Below are 17,154 nucleotides of genomic sequence, written 5' to 3'. Positions count from 1 at the left end.
AAGCCAGAGGAGTTGTGAACATTAAAGTCACCAATGGAAAATTACCTCACTGTTAGGAAAGTTGGACCTGAGAAGATCAAGTTTCAAAGAGATTAGTGTAGTTGAGAGAATGATAGAGGCAACCGATGAATTTGACAGAATGTGGTAGAGAGATTTTAGTAGAGAGATTTAAGCCAGAGAAGATCGAAAAGAGCTGATTCCAAATTACTCAAATCTCTGACAGGGAATATCAGCCGTACATATGCACAAATACCACCTTTGAAGCAAAAGGAACCATGCAGTGAATGATTCGGACAAATGAGCAGTGGTTGAATCAACCAATAACTGGGATGCTGTCAGAAAAAATATGTGGAGCTTGGCGGACTAAGTGGAAATGGATATCATTGAGATTAGAGACTGAGATCACATATATTTATGAAATGAACAAGGGAGTGTTTTAAATTTTTTTTGCATATAAGTTAGTTCTGTTAGACAATTAATTGTGTATTCTGTAGTAAGAAAATGTGTGTGTGTGTGTGGGGGGGGGGGGACATGCTGTATGAAGTAATGCAATTTTTGGATATGGTGTATACATGATTAAAATATACCCTGCTCCTTGACATAATGTGGCCACGACAATTCCCCTGCAATCACACTAGCGACTTTCTCCAGTATCTGGCAAGGTAGAGGCAGCAAGATTATACACTAGCTGATCCGGAAGCCTCCTAGAGAGAGTTACCAGTAGGTTCAATTCAGTGGTCTATCTAGTGGCCAACCTCTCCCCCCCTCGAAATGTCAGAAAGATTGGATTCTGCTTTGATGTCCATCATAATCTCAAAAGACATCAGTCGTACTGCATGATGGAATAGTTAGTTGGGGTTGCCGTTTAGTCTCCAGAGAGACTAAACATTGGTTCCACCAATTCAAGCCACCAGTAGGCAAAGTGGTGGTATTGCCTGGTAACACAGAGTGGTGGCATTTCTCCATATAGTGTGGGTGCCACACCTCGACCCATGCTTATGTTTGTTTGCACCTACAGGGTACTAGGTGCCGCGGCACTGTATTTCAGGACTTGCACGTGTGGGTTATACTAGGGTTACTAGCACTCCCACCATCATGAAGATACAAGAGAGGATTTGATTGTCACAAACCAGATGGACTTTGCTGAAATTAGGTCCACCGGACTCGTGTCACCCGAATATCAGTTCCATCAACGTTTTGACTCGCCCAAGTAGAAAGCACAGCTTGGCATATCTGAGAGAATGTCTGCAACAGTGGCAGTGGAAATATCTGCAGAAAAGACGTATGGCAGAAAATAACCAGCTTTGAAACAGTAGAGAGAGTTTGTAAGGGAAGGATAATTATTTAACCTGACTGCCCTCTTTTAAATAGCGTCAAATCTGAGGGAAGTTTTAGGAGTACCACCACATGTGTGGGAACAATATTTCATGATAGGATGGACTAAGGGAGAAAAAAAGCAAAAAAACACATTTTAATTACCAATAACCCTGGCATTATGGCCGCGGCAGCTGATGCCCAACAACTAACAAACAACAACCAATAACTGATTAATCTTGTTTAGAAATCTGAGTGTTATAGAAGGTTAGATTTGAAAAACAATCTCTTTTTTGTTAAACAATTTGTGAGAAATAATGACTTCTTAACACAAGTTAGGAAGTTTTCTGTATCCCCATTAAATAATTACCTGGAGATTAGAATTTAAACAATTGGGGATATTCAAAGGCATTCAATAAATTATCTACCTACCTATGAAGGAAATGAGATAGAGACAGAAATCTTTTTAATTTTTAAATTTTTTTTAATTTTCAATGTAACTTCCCTGAACTTCAATAGACTGTTCCATTTTAGTATTAGTAACGACCAATGGGGCAAGAAAGGCTGTCTTATGCTGCACCAGTCAAAAAAGAGAGAATAATAAAATTAAATAAAATGAATTTAGGTTGGGGGGTTGCCACAACGGGCTAGCTCCTCGTTCAGTGTAAAAAATACACAAATTCTAAACTACCTACAAGTGAAAATGAAAGTGGACTGCACTTTTGGAAACGACTCAGCAAACGGAAAAGGACTATGATTTTGGGATGCTGGAATATTCAAGGCCTTTCAACTAAAAGAAAATTTCTTTCGGATGAACTGCAAAAATTCAAGTTAGATATCGTTGTGTTATCAGAGACAAAGAAAAAGGGATGTGGAGAGGAATTAATGGGAGAATACTACCATTTTTGGAGTGGAGTTGATAAGAGTGAAAGAGCAAGAGTTTCTGTTGCTGTTAAAAAGAAATTGAGACACAACATCAAAAACTGGCAATTTATTAATGAAAGAATGATCTCATTGGAACTGAAAATGTACGGGAGAGAAATATGTATTTTGGGAATATATGCCCCGACTAATGACACCGCCCCTTGAAGGATGAATTTTGGGAGGATCTGAGAGAACTAATAGAAAAAATTCCTAAGAACAAAGAGATATTTCTAATGGGAGATTTCAATGCAAGAGTAGCAACTGAACAAAATAGCAAAGTTATTGGAAGATCTGGAGAGAAAGAGAGGAAAGACAACGGAGATAGACTATGCAATCTTCGTGAACAGTTCGACTTGAGAATAAACAACACATTTTTCCAACACAAAGATATCCATAAATATACTTGGTCACAGGAGACAAGACAAATTAGATCAGTTATAGATTACATTATTTCAAAACATTCAGGGACATATGTATTGAAAGATGTCAGAGTTTATAGAGGAGCTGAATGCGGATCTGACCATTTTCTTGTTAAAACAACACTGAGGTGGAACTGGATTAAGAAAATATGTGTGGACAACCAACAATTCAGGGAAGGAGAAATACTACAAGTGGATCAATTTAACATTGACTTACTCCAGGACGACAGCATTAGAAACAATTTCACCCAAAGATTGGATGCTGCAATTAACATAGAGATAAAAAGTAATACTGAAGAAATCTACGAATATTTAAAAAATACTGTTATAAAAATAGCTCATGAAATCCTAGGCAAAAAGAAGAGCCAAGGACCAAAAAAGACCTGGATTACAGAGAAAGTAAGAGCTGCTGTAGAGGAAAAGAAACTTGCATATCAGTAATGGCTGGGTGATAGGAATGATGCATATAGGAACATTTATGTTGAAAAAAAGAAAATAGCCAATCGGTTGGTAGTAGAAGCGAAAAATGAAGAATGGGAAAGGAAATGCGCAACTATTAATAGCAAATTGGGCTTCAAGCAATCAGCGGAATCGTGGAAGGTCCTTATAGACTTGAGAAAACAGAATAAACACAATGCTGGTTTGCAATTAATACCTTTGAAAGACTGGACGGAGTACTATGAAGGACTTTTAAAAGAAGACCGGGAAGAGTTCAAGACGATGGAGGATTTTGGTGTAGAAGACTTGGGCTTAAAAGTTTCTGTTAGGGAAGTGGAACTCCTGCTAAAGGAAGGAAGGCAGGAAGGAATGGCAAATCACCTAGACCTGGAGGAGTTTACATGGAACTTCTGAAATATAGAGGAAGAGGGGTGGCTGTTCTGATACAAAAACTGTTAAATAGTATACTGAGAGGAGAAGAAATACCGAAAGAAATGATTACAGGATATATTACATCAATTTATAAGAAGGGCGATCGGAAAAGCTGTTCAAATTACAGAGAAATATGCGTCCTGAATCCGCTGTTAAAGATCCTTGGAAAATGGATCAGGAGCCATTTAGAAGCCCGAATCAAGGTATCAGAAGAACAAAGTGGTTTTTCAGCTGGGAGGTCATGTATAGATCATATCTCAACAGTACGACAGATCCTTGAAAAATTCCAATCAAAAGGGAAAAAAATCTTTATGATTTTCATTGACCTTGAAAAGGCATATGACAGTGTTCCAAGAAAACTCTTATGGGAAGCATAGAAAGAGGCAAATATTGAGGGACAACTGTGATTAACATTATTAAGGCAATTTACAGGAATAATAAATGCAGAATTAAACTGGGATCAGCTTTGTCACCTGAATTCCACACTTCAAAAGGCTTATTACAAGGTTGTTGCATGTCACTAACCCTTTTCAAAATTTATATCAACATCTCCCTAAGATCCTGTTCAAAAAAATGTAATAAAATGGGATTGCCGATTAATAAGAACACCTATATTCACAATTTACTTTTTGCAGATGATCAGGTGGTGATAGCACAAGACTTGAGAAGATGCAAAGTATGCATGTCGTCAATTGTTTGAGGAATATAAACAATGGGGTCTAAAAATCAATTTTAGAAGACTGAAATGTTGTCTTCAGGGCCAGGACACGTTCTAAATATTGCAGGTTTTAAAATCAAACAAGTCGATAAATTCAAATATTTGGGCTCAATCTTACAAAGTGATGGATCATCCCAAGCAGAGATCAATAAGAGAATTACAGACAGCAGAAAGGCTATTGGCATGTTAAACTCTGTTCTGTGGAGCAAAAATATTCTAAACAAAACAAAGAAACTTATTTCAAACAATTGTACAAAGTCTTCTATTGTATGGAGCGGAAACCTGGACATTGAATAGGCGAGTGGAAAACAAATTGCTCTCCACAGAAATGGATTTTTGGAGACGCTCAGCAGGAACTTCTAGAAGAGAGAAAGAAAACGGAATGAAGACATAAGGAAAAAAAATGGAAGTGAAAAAGATTATTATTGACACCATCAAAGAAAAGCATCTAACATTGTATGGATATGTAAAACGGATGCAAGAAAACAGATATCCAAAGGCTATTCTGGAATGGATACCTCCTGGAAGAAGGAGAAGAGGAAGACCTAGGAGGACATGGATGGATGCAGTACGAGAGTGCATGACAGCCCGAGGCTTAACGGACCAAGACACCTTGAACCGTACTTTATGGCGGGAAAAAATTCCTAACAAGAAATAACTTGTAGGCTGAAGAAACCCATCGTAAATGGAAACACTCCTCTTGAAGAAGAAGTAATAAAATGAATAATTAATAAAAGAAAAGGAAATCGAAAACCTATGCATTTCCCTCCTCCCATAGGTAACTATCCAGCTGACCCTTGAATTTCCCCAAACTGTCAGCCTCTACCATCCATGTAAGTAACTTATTCCAGTAATTGATAATTCACTGGCTAAAACAAAACTTCCTGCAATCCAGTCTTAAACGTCTTCCCTCGTAACTCAAATTTATGGCCCTTAGTTCTAGAATCATTTATAACCGTGAAAATTTCAACGTCATTCATTTTACCCTTGCCACTTAAAGTCTTAAACACCTCAATCAAGTCTCCTCTAAGGTGCCTAGTTTCCAGGCTGTGCAACCCACATATTTGAAGTCTTTCCTCATATGAACACCCTTTTTCTGATCTCACCAGGGAAGTTACCCGTCTTTGGACCCTTTCAAGAAACTCAATGTGTTTTTTTTTTTTAGGTGTGGTATGCACACTTGAACACAGTATTCCCAGTGTGGTCTAACAACAGTAGACCCGGTTTTCCGGGATAGATGGTAAAAAACAAATCCTGGTTAATCGATTTCCCGGTTAATCCAAAAATACAAAAGTCCCCGACATACGTAAGAGATACCTTCCAGGACTTCTTACTTCGTCGAGTTTTACGTAATTCGGGAATGATTAGTAATATATTGCTACTATATTATTATTGACAAATCTTATTTCCGCACAATACTTGTTAATGTTTGGCCATTTTGATACATCCTTATTATAATGATTCTTTAGAGATTTAGCAGATGCACCGTTTTGAAACTTTTGAATAATTTCAAGTTTTTGTTTAACTGAAAATACAACTCTTTTGCGTTTATCCATCATTTTTGCGTTTTCAAAAAATTACTATAAAAAAAAATCCGACATCCCTGACATAAATAACGAAACAAAATTTCTCTTTTTGTGCTGCAACGGAACACAAAAATGGATGCAACGCACTAAAACAAACTAAACATTTGGTCTCTCTCTCTTTTTTTTTACCGGCGGGTGTGAAGACTGGGGATTGCAAGATAATAGGTGCACTGAACTCCCAATGACGACTTATAATTCCGCTTATCGTTTATTTACGACTTGCAAAATATCTGTTTATACCTATTCTAGTTATTACTTGAATTTTTGGTTTCTGGTTGATTTTTTTATTATTATTATTTTTTTTTTTAAATTTGGAGTCTTGAAGTGTCCCAGTTAATCAATAGTCTGCTGTATAATGGGATTATGACGTCCTTACCTCTACTAGCAAATGTTCGATAAATTATCGATAGGACACCACGGACCTTCCTTACGGCCTGTCTACAATGCTCAGAGAACTTCACGTCTGACTATATCATAACTTCCAAGTCCCTTTCTTCCATTACTGACTTTAGTTCAACTCCAACAAGAGTATAAGTTATTTTGGGGTTACTGTTTCCCAAGTGTAAGACCTTGAATTTTGCCGAATTAAAGCATAGCTGCCACTTTTCTGACCATTCCTGAAGACTATCTAGGTCACTCTGAAGAAGCTCTACTTCGCAGTGATCATTAACTACTCTACCGGTCTTTACATCATCTGCAAAGTTAGATATCACACCTTCTATCTCTTCATCAATGTCATTTAAGAAAATCAAAAACAACAGTGGTCCCAATACTGATCCTTCGGGAACCCCACTTCATACCTTAACCTAATCTGAAGAATAACTCTTTATCACAACCCTCTGCCTCCTTCCTTGAAACCATTCTACTATCCTATCCATCTAAGGATTTTCTTTGTGATTCCAACCTGTTCCAGCTTATAAAGTAAATGCTCATGTGAGACTGAATCAAATGCTTTGCTGAAATCTAAATAAACAATGTTGAAATTATTCCCTAAATCCACCTCACGATTAACCCTATCAAAATAGCTAACCAGATTTGTTAAACATGATTTTCCCTTTACAAAACTATGCCGTGTTATCTTTCAGGATTCCATTTCTATCTAAATGATCCTGAATTCCACCCTTGATCATTGCCTCCATGATTTTCATTACTACTGAAGTTAGACTGACCAGTCTGTAATTTCCCACTGAACTCTTAGATAGAAACCACCTTTATGTATTGGTAGTGAGGAAATACCAGACAAATAATTCTTTGTCCTGTCCATCAAAGAACGTAGAAACAGCAGACTTCAGTTCATTGTCATCAGCAAAGTGATGTCCACATCCAATTTTCTTGAGGTGTCGAAACAGGAAATGGTCACTGGGGTCCAGATCCCAATTGTAATGTGAATGGGTGAATTCTGTAAAGTCGGTCTCTCAAAGCAGCAGCAGCAGCAGCAGCAGCAGCATGTGACTTATGCACTGGTGTGTTGTCCTGAAGAAGCAGCACACCTGAAAAATTTTTGCAGTGTTTTTCCTTTATAATATCCCTTAGGTTGTACAGTAGGGATGCACATGACTCCCCAGTGACTGTCTGCTTGTATTCCAAATAGTTAACATATAATATAAAATTCCCTCAGCATCCCAAAAAAATGGTGGTCATAATCTTGACAGCTGAAGGTTGTCTGAAATTCTTTGGGTAGGGGAGAACCATTGCATTGATTCTTGCTTCATCTCAGGATCCCTTCCATAAAGCTCTAAATTCTCCTCGCAATACCATACTCTGAATTGCTTCTGCTGCATTGACTTAAGTCATCCCCAGTGTTCGTGGAGGATGGAATTAAGTGCTCCCTCACATATTTTATATTCCCTAGAGATTTGGGACACCTTTAAATATCTGTCATTCAGCACAAGGGTATCCATAGCTTGGCACATTTCTGGTGTGGTCGCTGTCACTGGCCCTGGATGTGGATCATCTTTGACAGACTCTCTACTCTACTGCACTTGAATTGTTTTGACCAGAATTTCACCTGGAACTCTGAAGGTGCACTGTTGCCATACACAGCCACCATCCTTTCATGAATGGCCTTTGACCCATTTCCTTCTTTGGTGAGAAACTTGATGACTGAATGACGCTCCAATTTCAGCAAATTCATAATTTGATACAGGTGTCTTCCTTTCTTTCTGATACAGTAGCACAACCTAAAAACATAGTGGGATCAAAATTAGTATGATTCAAGTTGAGATATGTAGGAACATGATAAATCATGAATAACTGAAATATAACTATGGGAAGTACCTTAGGTAGATAATTAATTGAACACCCCTCATATATACTTTTGTGGGAACCTTTTTTAATTTAATTAAAAAAAAAAAAAAAAAAAACCATCATATAAACATTAGTAGGTGACTCTCCAAGGTATATCTGTCACTTAGTGATGATGATGCATCTGTTTGTTAGGCTTAAAAACTGTGGTACCAAGGGTATTAAAAAGGGAAATCGAGTTGTTGTTGTTTGGTTTTTAGGAGCATTAGCAACTAAGGCCATATTGCTCCGGGGATGTGCGGTGGTCATTCCCTGACCTTTCCGCATCCTCCGTATTTGGTGGTGACGGGGTCGAACCCTGGTCTAATCAAGAAGCGTGTGCTATGCGTCTGCTGCTGCTCCTTCCCACCTGGCTACAGAGGCACAGGAAATCGAGTATTTGGTGGTAAATTCTTGGTATTCATTTATTGCTATCTAGAGAGCAATGTTCTAAAGCAATGTTTCTCAAACTGTGTTCCGTGAGATGTGAACAAGTGTTCCGCAAAAAATCGTAATTAATAATTAAAAAAATAATAATAAAATAAATAAAGTTTGCATATTTGTAGCGTACACCAATTTTGTATCATTATAATATTTAACATAAGTTTTTTTTTTTTTTTTTTTCAGTTATTAATATACTGGCATAGACTAATATTCAAACTGACTGTGGAACACTTTATTTTGGCAGGCTTTTGCATAGAGAAGCATGTTCGTAGAGGTAATGATACCTAGAAAAAAAATAGCAATGTGGTGATCTAGTATGCCATTCATATGCGATTTAGCGTGGAGTACACAGATTGAAGAAGAGGAGGAAGCGAAGCAAACCGATATCATAACTAAACTCACTTCCTTGTATAATTTTTTTTTTTTTTTGATAATTATTAGTATTTTGAAATATTATTAAAATATGTCAACATGGATTGGTGATTGAAAAAAGGAACTTTAAAATGAGAAGCAAGTACTTCTAGTAATACAACTGTAGTCACTGAAAATGAACACAATATTGTCACACTTGAAAGTGAGGATGAACAATCGCAGCCTTTTGTTCCCCAGAAATCCAAAGTGAAACCACAGGAACCAACTAATGAAAGACCAAAACGAAAGTATAATGACATTTATTTCAATTTCGGCTTTACATGTGGTGGAAATAAAGATGCTCCTGATGCACTTCTGATCATCATATGCAATAAAATATTAGCAAACAGTTCTTTGGCTCCAGCTAAATTTGCGTTCGGTGAATATGTTGTGAGGTGAAAAGTGCTCCGTGACTAAAAAAGTTTGGGAAACGCTGCTCTAAAGAAAGATGGGTTTGAACAACTGATGCATGCACTTAAGTAAAAAAAAAGATTTTGAAGCATATGTGTACAGTTTGGTAGTCTTTGATTCAATGTGTAACCAAATTGATAGAATAGTAGCAACATTTGACAAGTCTCTTTAAAGAAGTTAGAAGTGGTCAGAAAAGCCATACTTTTCAGTTACCAAAGTTAAAAGTACAAGTTTCATTAGTGCGTAGCACTGAATCATATCAAAATCCAGTTCCTGAAATCCTGATTCATATCAAGACCTTTCAAAATTCTCTAGGAACTCGAGTTTAGTGAACTCCCAAAGGAAGAGAACTTCTGAATTGCAATACACCGAAAGCACTCCTAAAAGGGCCAAGTAGACTGATAACTCTTGGCATGTTTGCCCTATTCATGCTGAAAGTCCATTCATGATCCTTTCTTGTGACTTCACTAAAGCAATTATCTTGTTTCTATTAAATGTTATGCCAGTGCACCTCTGTTCGATGTACTGAAGTCATTGAACCTGTATATGGTGAGGAATGTTATTTGAAAAATTATTTTACGAACAGTTTTCAAATCCTCCACTTCTCTTTTAAATGTTGATTATCGGAGCACACTAAAGTGATTAAAGGATCCTGACAGTGATAGGCATTTCTACTATCTTGGAAAATCTAAAACAAGAATAAAAGATTCTGTTTTGTTCAGTAAGGAAGTACTTTATGACTACTTGGTGTACAAGTGACTACTGGGTCACTGTCTGTGCCTGGTACTGGGTCAATCTGCTGTGCCTGTTGGAGGTTAAAAGGTTAGTTTTAATATTTTAAAACTTTTCAGGTGTTTTGATCAATTTTTTACAATTGAGACAGGAGCTGAAGATCATGAAAGTTTTGTTACGTGGGTATGGTATTTAAATTGATTTTAGTAAAGTAGCAAATAAACTTTTTTTTTTTTTTTTTTTTTACAAAGTGGCTTACTTACTCAATATTAGTTTATTTTGAAAAATTACTAGTGCTAATGATACTGCTAGTAATAATATTATTATATGAGAATATTACTGCTACTACTTCTGCTGGATTTCAAAATTCTATTTTCTGATTTTGCTTTCATGTTTATTTTCATTCTTCCAACATGAATTTTGATATCTACATCTGAAATTATATTTATAGCCTCTGCAGATCAAAAGCATTGTTGCTCCTGAAGGTGTCAAAGGATACATTTACATTGAAGCTTATAAACAGACTCATGTTAAGCAAGCTATTCAAGGTGTGGGAAACCTTCGAATGGGACAGTATCAGCAAACAGTAAGTACAGGATTATATCATTGTATTTAAATTGCACTTTTATCATTGTTTATTAAAGTGCAATTTCTTTAAATTTGCATATGTTTTAAAGTGGCAGCTTACTATTAACATCTTTTTCACATGTTTCCCCGTGTTGCTCCTCAAGAATATGCTTAAGAAAGAAGCCTTAGTGGTAGGATTATAGGAAGTTTTCCTTTAGCCAGTGAGCTGGAACAGGTTGCCTCCATTGACAGTTTGGAGAAATTCAAAGGTTAACTGGATAATTACCTACGTGAGGAGAGAAGCACATTTATATATATATATATATATATATTTTTTTTTTTTTAACTCTCTCTCTCTCTCTCTCTCTCTCTCTCTCTCTCTCTCTCTCTCTCTCTCTCTCTCTCTCTCTCTCTCTCTCTCTCTCTCTCTTATTTTTATTTTTTTTTTTGCCAATGCAGCAAGAGATTGTGGCTTCTGTGTACTATACGGCTAACACATACCAATATTTAGTTCAAGTTTTCATCCACCTTTGTTGAAACAGGATGCTTATACAGATTTAAAGGGGAATTGGATAAATATTTGGAAGAACTATATAAAACTATATAAACATTTTAGTTTTTTAATTTATTGATACATTATTAAAGCAATTCATAAAAGCAGATTTTACATGCTTTTTTGTTCCTGTGTCATTCTGCATTTACTATTTAATATATGAAAAGCATGGAAAAAAGAAAATAACCTACAGATTTTAAGCAAAATTTTGTGCAGCATCCACTGCAGTAGCACCAAACGATTAAATAAATTTTTTGTAGTTTTAATGTGTTCGGTGTTAAAAGAGATTTTATGTGGTCACCTAACAAGAGCAGAAAAAAATGGCATTGGAAAGTTAGAGCTATGAAACATACTGAAGCCTATGACATCTACAAGACCAATAGCACCAAATTATCTTCAATAGTACCACAGAAAAAGTTAGAATGGCAAAGGTTTAGTACAAGAAAGTAATGGCTAAGAGAGCAAATAACGAGGGGGGGGTAAGCAGTTTTTCATGCATGTGAATAAAAAGAAAACAAATCAGCTCAGCTCAACTCTATTAGACTTACCATCTCAGCATTCCCCTCTTGCTGTACTCTCTTCCAAGGGATATTCCATAATTCTGATATATTTGCTCTACCCAATTGATGGATGCCACATAGTGCCTTAAACTTCATAGTCCTCTTTTCTGAAATTAAAACCCGTGCCTTTGCTGTAACTTCTGCAACATCTTACTTTATCTTCCAACTAACAACTGCATGATCACTAACTGCCTGGTTCCTGTACTGTACTGTACTGTAAGCCCTCTGATGTCATTTGATTTGTAAGTAATGATGAGAGGTAGAATATTCTTACCCCTAGTATTTTCTTTAATATGCTGATATAAATAATCATCTAGTTTATTAACAATTTTGATCCTCATAGTGTGGTCTCCTCCTATTTATTCTATTTAATTAAGAACAAATTGAAATCACCCATAATAAGACACTCGAGCTTGCTTGCCCATTCCATCTGCATGTAGAGACCCTTATCTTACCCACCACGATTCTCTGGTCTGTAGATTATTCCCACTCTCATTATACCTATTCTTACAACTAACTCACATCACTGATTTTATGCTGGCATGTGCAACTTCAGATGCTAATGCATCATAAAACCTTTAAACAACCAAACAATCAGTCTCAGTTTTCCACTGATTGTAATGTTTCTCTTACAGTTGACTCAGTGAACAAGAAACACACATATACAATCAGCTCCTTCAAATGAAACAGACTCCACAACTGTTGGAGATGCAGCTTCTGTTTAAGAAGAATTGAAGAGGTTGCGTTTTGCAGCATACAGATTAGCCATACGCATTTAACACATTTCTTTTTATTGCTTGAGTATTGTCTGCCCCTCACTGCTTGCATTACCCTTTCTTCCTTACAATTCAATGTACATGAACAATTCTGGTATTCTTGTAGATAAATGAACAATCTGTGCAAGGTCATTAGTAATTGCAAAAGCCTCAGCATCTTGACCAGCTGGGTTGGTGTGACTAGTAAACGGAAGCAAGCTGGAGTTGCGAAAATTAAAATCACCAAGGAAAATTACCTCCCTGGTAGGAAAGTTGGACTGGAGGAAGTCAAAGAGCTCCAAGTGATTAGTGGAGTTGGGAGAACAGTAGAGACAACAGATGAATTTGACACAATGAGGTAGAGAGATTAAGCCAGAGAAGATTCCAAATTACCAACTCTCTGACACGGAATATCGGAACGGACATATGCACGAGTACCACCTTTGAGGCGAAAGGAATCATACAGAGAATTATTTGGACAACTGAGATGAGAAGTAGTTGAATCAAACAATAACTGAGATTCTGTCAGAAAAAGGAAATGGGATTTGGCAGACTGCAAGTGGAAATGGACATCGTTGAGATTAGAATCGAGACCACATATATTTGTGAAATGAACTAGGATGTGTTATTTGCAACTAAGTTGTATTAGCATTAGTAGAGGCATATAATGCAAGAAAGCAAACTTATTTATCATCAGCCAAAAAAAGAAAGCTTCCCATTTCACACATCCATTCACTCTAAAAGTTTGTCTAGTTCAGCCTTGAATTTATTTAAGCTCTCAACTTTCACAACAGATGACGTTTGTTCCAGCAATCAACGACCTGTTGACGAAAGGCAAATTTCCGCACATCTATTCTACAACTGTCTTTCCTCAATTTGAATTTATGCCCCACTAAGATGTGGAATCTGAGGAAGAGGAAGAATTCCATCAGCATTGAGCTTGCTCAAACCATTCAAGGCCTTGTACACCTCAATCAGATCACCTCGCAGGTGCCTAGTCTCCAGAGGCTGCAATTTGCAGAACTTAAAACTAAGCCTATCTTCGTAACAGCAACCCTTTGTTTCAACTCTATAATCTCGTTGCATTTCTCTGTACTCATTCTAGTAGCTCAACTTCTTTTCTAAAATGAGGTCTCCAGACCTGCATGAAGTACCAAAGGTGTGGCCTGACCATTGCCTTATACAAGGGGATAATTACCTCCTTATTCCTGCTAGAAATATTCCTATATATCATTGACAAAATCCCATGAGCTACTCTTGCAGCCTGTCTGCATTGTTCAGAAAACTTCATATCTTACTGCCCAGTTACCTCCAGGTCTTTTTAATTCTCCACTACCCTCAGTGTAGTACCCACAGTTGGTATGTTACTCTGGGGTTACTGCTACCCATATGCGTCACTTCACTTCCTACCTCTGCACTACCTCTTAGTGTACCAACCTTACTGTCATTAACAACCCTACTAACCTTCATATCGTCTGAAAACTTGGACATTAAGCCTGATATACCTTCATCAATATCATTTTTAAATATACAAAACAACAATGGGGCCAACACCAAACTCTCTGGGAGTCCACTAATAACATTAGTCCAAGAAGAGCAGTGTCCATTGATTACCACTCTGTCTTCTCCCACTCAACCATCCTTTTATGCATTGTGGAAACTTGCCCTTAATGCCATATTGTACGAACTTGTACAGTAGTATTTCATGTCCAACAGTATCAAAAGCTTTCCTGAATTCCAAGTATATGATATCAAAATAATTTTTTGCCTACAGTTCCTTTGCAGTCACATCATAGTGTCCAAATTGGATACTATAATGTGGTGGAAGTAAGATTAACTTATATGGCTTCATTTAAATCTGTTTTGTTCATAATGTTAATCATCACTCCACACTAATAGGTGCAGTTTGGCCATGCCAACATGTACACCATTAACCTCCCCTCCCTCCATTCAAACAACTGCAACATAAGCACCAGCTGCTTATTGCAAAATAGATATGCCATTATGACTATATTTCAATATCTATATATTTCTGGTTTAGTTTTTTTGGGAAAGCACTTCAAGATTAAACTTTCTTACGGAATTTATGATTAAATGATGAATATGCTGATATATATATATTTTTTTTTATCCAACTAGTACTAAAGCAGTATTAAGCCAACTAGCATACTATAACAGTATTAATCATTAATTTTTTTAGATGGTGCCAATTAAAGAAATGACAGATGTTTTAAGGGTGACTAAGGAACAAGCTCAGCTGAAGCCCAAACAATGGGTACGATTAAAACGTGGAATCTTCAAAGATGATCTTGCACAAGTAAGTTTAGTTAATATATTATTTTTTTAACTATAAAATCAATTATATTGCAGAATATCTTGACCTGGCTAGTTTTTTTTGTTTTCAACCAAGGCAAATATATCTAATTGAATATTTACTGCATTTATTTTGCAAATAGTGCAAAGCTGCCAACTTTCTACCTTCAAAAAGCTGGATACCAGGCATTTGTAAGCATGAGGATAACAGGATGTTCTTTTGCCAAAATAGATAAAAAACTGCATTGCTTCCCAAAAAAAAAAACATGATGTTATTTTGTAGTTAACACTAAACTAAGAATTAAATTTCATTGACAAAATACACATTTGATATAAAACTTAAAACCTGCCTGACAGACTTTGAAGGAATCCTACATGTTGTTTTCGGGTTGTTCAGAAGATGATCTCCTGCTTGATATCATATATAGTCACTTTCCACTGCCTGCACTGAGTTAATTGTCTTTCAGTGTCAGCATTGGCAAAAGCATTGCTTTAGACATGACAGCATTTTTTTTTTCCTCTCATATTTATTATTAGAAAAGGGTCACCGCCACGGGATATAGCTTGGAATCCCTTTAATTAGTGCCGTCTGTAGCAGTTGAAAATCGAATTTTTTTTGCAGCCTTCACTTACCCAATTTGTGCAGTTTCACTAACAATGCCTATCATTTGTTTTTCTGAATAATGACCTACATGGTAGCACAACTGAGAGGAGATTATGATCTGTCACATAAGATACAAATAGTGCCAGTTATCAATTGCTGCAGAAGGCATACATTACATTTTTCTTCCAGCTCATGTATTAATGAACTTGGAAAAACAGCTCCCACCATACCCAACACACTCCATTCAATGCCTCCTGTACTCTTCTGTCAAAAGGATGTCAGAAGGATTTTTGACGAATCTTGATGCTAAGAAAGCTCCACGTCCTGATGGCCTTTGCTGCCTTTTTACACTTTCTTATTCCAAAGATGTTTTTCCTTCTGCTTAGAAATTTGCTCATGTCCAGCCAGTTCCTAAAAAGGGTGACAAATTCCTCCCATCCAATTATCTTCCCATTGCAATTTTTTTTTTTTTTTTTTTTTTTTTATGAAAACCCCAAACATGAGAGGTATTAGTACCTATAGTACTTAGTACCGTGCTTGGGTAGGAGGTTGAGGGTTGAGAAGACAAAAGAAGATATTTGTTGACATTAGACTTGAACATCTGTAGACTGTAATTTTCAGGAAATACATATGCAGGAAGATTGTTCCAGAAAATGGCAGTTGAATGAATAAACAAAGAAGATGAAAAGTTTGTTCTGTGAGTTTGAAGTTGGACGGTAAATGGATGTTGGCTGGTGGCGGCACAGGTTCGAAGTGTTTTGAAAGAGAGAGCGGGAATTATAGAAACCAATTCAGAAGAACAGTGCCCATGGAAGTATCTGTAGAAAAGGTATGCAGCAGAAACAGTATGTCTATGAGACAGCGAGTGGAGAGATTCTGTTAGAGAGGAGTCATTAATTAACCTAACTGCCCTCTTCTTAATGGAATCTAGTAGCCTGAGGGAGGTTTTGGGGGGCATCGCCTCAGATGTGGGAACAATATTCTGTGGTAGGGCCCATTTGTGATTTGTACAGAATGAATAGCTGTTTGGAAGAAAAGTAACGCCGAGAGTGAAAGAGAAAATCAAGTTTTTAGATGCAGAGGAAGCAATATTTGTAATATGTGTGTGCCAAAAGAGAGAGATTAGTAGTCAGGGTAATCCCCAAAAGAGATAAATCATTTTGCCTAGAAATTGAAGTGTCACCAAAGATAAGCATAGGAGCAGAAGAATTCTTTTTGCCAGATATAAAACAAGATGGAGTGTTAGAAGGATTGAAATCAACTAAGTTGTCTTTGCCCCACTGGAGAATTTCCTGGAGATCGACATTTGAGGAATTGGTAGTGGATAATCGAGAAGTTGAAGGTGATTGAGCAGGGAAAGGTTTTTCAAAACAGAAAGTGGAGTGCAATGTACTATCATTGGCAAAACTATTAGTATTACTAACAGCCGCATGGTGCAAGAAAGCCTGTAACTTATGCTGCACCAGCCAAAAAATAAATAAATAATAATAATTAATAAAAAAAAAAAAAGAAAAGAAAATTAAACCTATCATCCTATGCGCTTCCCGTACCCGAAAGTACTATCCAGATGACCTTTGAATTTCCCCAAACTGTCGGCCTCTACCACCCATGAAGGCAACTTATTCCAGTAATTTATAACTCGCTGGCTAAAATAAAACTTCCTGCAGTCCAATCTAAACATTTCCCCCGT

The 17,154-nt window shown here is 36.8% G+C and overlaps 1 protein-coding gene across 2 annotated transcripts in view; it reads left to right on the top strand.

Annotated features, from left to right (window-relative positions):
* Positions 1–17,154, top strand: part of Spt5 (Transcription elongation factor subunit Spt5) — a 457,857-nt gene that overhangs the window by 135,347 nt on the left and 305,356 nt on the right. For both annotated transcript variants that reach the window (XM_090382503.1, XM_090382504.1), the window contains exons 7-8: positions 10,564–10,698; positions 14,748–14,864. In XM_090382503.1, coding sequence (XP_090238629.1) covers positions 10,564–10,698; positions 14,748–14,864 — 252 coding nt within the window. The remainder of the gene's footprint in view (positions 1–10,563; positions 10,699–14,747; positions 14,865–17,154) is intronic.

This window comes from Mastigoproctus giganteus, chromosome 10, assembly GCF_048544385.1.
Source record: "Mastigoproctus giganteus isolate SK-2022 chromosome 10, ASM4854438v1, whole genome shotgun sequence".
In the NCBI taxonomy this organism is placed as follows: Eukaryota; Metazoa; Arthropoda; class Arachnida; order Uropygi; family Thelyphonidae; genus Mastigoproctus; species Mastigoproctus giganteus.
The sequence above is the reverse complement of the archived record's forward strand: the minus strand, read 5'-3'. Positions and strand labels throughout refer to the sequence as shown.